We start from the raw sequence: 2,703 nt of genomic DNA, 5'->3' as shown, positions 1-2,703 counted from the left end.
TGCAAAATGATTTGGCATGTTTATGGAGAAATATGTTGATTAAATCAACAAGTTTAACATACTTGTCAAGCTTGAGTTTCCTTGTCTCTTCTGACCGAAGTCACTATAAAGTGAATTGTAAAATAGAAAGCATTCAATCTCTCTGCAACGAAGCAGATGTAGAATCCACCGCATTCTCTGAAAGGTCAAATATTCCCCTCTCAACTGCATAATATATGATTATTAAAGGTATTGTTGAAGGAATCCGACAACCGCGAGAGAGAGAGAGAGAGAGAGAGAGAGAGAGAGAGAGAGAGAGAGAGAGAGAGAGAGAGAGAGTTAGTGGAGTATCAACAATTTTTATAAGGACCAATTGGATGCGGCTATGCGGTCTAGTGGTATGACACTCGCTTTCGGATCGGAAGGTCCTGGGTTCGAGCCTCGCTTGGCGTATAGTTGAGTCCTTGGAAAAGGCTCTTACTCACATTCTCTCATCGTACTCGGGTGTAAAATGAGTACCTGGCCGTTAACAGCGTTGTCTATGTCTGAAAAAAATGTAATATCGCCCAACAGGCGTCATGTCTCATTCTACATGTTACGCGTTGCTGTTGGTCAGGGACCCCCTGTAAAGCGCTTTGAACAGGTTTAGTGGATATTGCGCTATAGAAAAGCTTTTAACGGCCAGGTACTAATTTTACACCTGAGTACGGTTAGAGAATGCGAGTAAAGAGTCTTTTCCAAGGACTCAACTATGCGCCGAGCAAGGCTTGAACCCAAGACCTTCCGATCCGAAAGCGAGTGTCATACCACAAGACCACATTTTATGTCTTTCCTTGTTGAATAACATCTTTAACAGAAAAACGTTACAACCCAATGTACTTTAAACATGAACTTATGAATACCGTACATAAATGCTTTTGCATTTTGTTTACCGTTATCTTTTACTTGATGTGCCTCAACATGGTTTCTATAGCTACCTACAAGCAAATTCGACATATTTTCGAGTTCATTAAGAGCGTTGTAGGTTTTGTGGCGTGATGAAATCAATAACAGCTCAATTTGGGAGTGAATAAACAGTTTCTCTGATGTAGCCCCATAGAAGAAAAAAAGTCGTACGGAGAAATGCCCAGTTACCCAAGCCTTCTGTCTGGAAACGTGTCGTTTATAAATTCGCGAACGGTATGTCTCCAAGGTGGAAAACGCCGTCTTACTGAAAAATTTTCTATGGCTGATATTCACGAAGTTCATTAGCAGTATAAAATTCTAGATAGATAATTTACAGCAAGAAAGATGGGCCAATTGCTCTTTAGGGCATCTGCTAACAACAAATATTCACTTTGTGTCTCAGCAATTTTTTTTTTTTTTTTGGGGGGGGGGGGTTATTTAATCGTTTTCATGTCCTGCAATGGGTCTGCCAAACTGGTCTATGAAACCTTGTTGAGCTACTTTTGGCGATTCGTTTCATGAAATCACCTAACACAAAGAGAATTTTGTCGCACTGTTGTGATTCCGAAATACGTAGAAGGAGAAAAAATTAACTCATTTAAGTTTTTGTTCATTTTGCTAAATTTGGTGATGTAATGAATGTCAATGACCAATAGTAAAAGACATAATTGTATGACTTTTTCCTTAGAAGATGGTGATGTAAATATCCTTAAAGATTTTATAATAAGTTTTTGAAATCAGGGAAATACTATATGAACACCCTTTATCACTATTTAAAAAAAAAAAATCACTGGCCACTAAGTGTTTTATTTAGATATAGAATGAATATCGGCAGATTTTTTTTTATCATGAACGGTTTATACAAACATAATTTGTTAATTGATATCAATTTGTTTATATCCACAGTTCTTCATGAACTTCATGTACACGTAGAGAAGTCGAGGATGAATTCTCGTGTCAACATTGAATTATGTGTGCTCTAAGTGAATGAAAGTATTATGCAAATATTATATATATATACTAATTAAATTAAACAGAAGATAATTTTAATCATACCAGTAACCTTTTTTGAATAGCACATGAGTTTCGTAATTGTTCAGTGATTATGATCGTTTATTTTTATTTTTATTTTGTATATTTTTTTGTTTGTTTTTGTTTGGTTTTATTTTTATTTTTAAAGAAAACTTTGGTCATATTTTATGATTAAATATATTATCTATATTGGCTTTCTCTCAAGCCATGGGCTTAAATTAAAGATGTAGACGTTAAAGATTTCCCATCCAGAAATCTGAGATCAAAGTTTGATAATCACATACTTGTGAAGCCAAAAATGACTCGCAAAATTGGCGAGCATGCGTTTGAATATTCGGCACCCCTTATCTGGAACTCCCTTCCAAGATATATCAGAGATAGTAATGATGCAGATTTCTTTTAAAAACATCTTAAAACATTTCTTTCTAATATGTAGCACTGTAGAATTATATTGCTTTGTTTCATATTGCATGTTTGAGTGGTAGCATGTTTCAGTGAAATTAGCCACGTTACTGTTAAGAGCTTTGAGCTTGTTGATATACGGGAGCTATATAAAAACCATATATAATAATGTAGACCTAATGGCTTTTCCCCTATTTCTTCATTAATAGTTTAAATCGTCGCACTTTGTCCATTATTGTTTCCATTTATCAGTTGATAAAATAGTTGTAGCAATTGCACCATTGTATTACACTAAAATATTGCTTTGTATCAATGCAATAAAAAAACTATTACTATGAGAACTTA

General features: G+C 35.0%; 1 protein-coding gene across 1 annotated transcript in view; it reads left to right on the top strand.

The window, feature by feature from the left end:
- The window catches only part of LOC144956788 (calpain-B-like), a 57,643-nt gene extending 54,940 nt beyond the window's left edge, over positions 1–2,703 (top strand). Inside the window, exon 20 of the mRNA XM_078887506.1 lies at positions 1,831–2,703. Within this exon, the coding sequence (XP_078743632.1) occupies positions 1,831–1,857 (27 nt within the window). The 3' untranslated portion in view covers positions 1,858–2,703. The remainder of the gene's footprint in view (positions 1–1,830) is intronic.

This window comes from Berghia stephanieae, chromosome 1, assembly GCF_034508935.2.
Source record: "Berghia stephanieae isolate SIO BIC M18660-M18661 chromosome 1, UCSD_Bste_1.3, whole genome shotgun sequence".
NCBI classification, from domain to species: Eukaryota; Metazoa; Mollusca; class Gastropoda; order Nudibranchia; family Aeolidiidae; genus Berghia; species Berghia stephanieae.
This window is presented reverse-complemented; position numbering and strand designations above follow the sequence as displayed.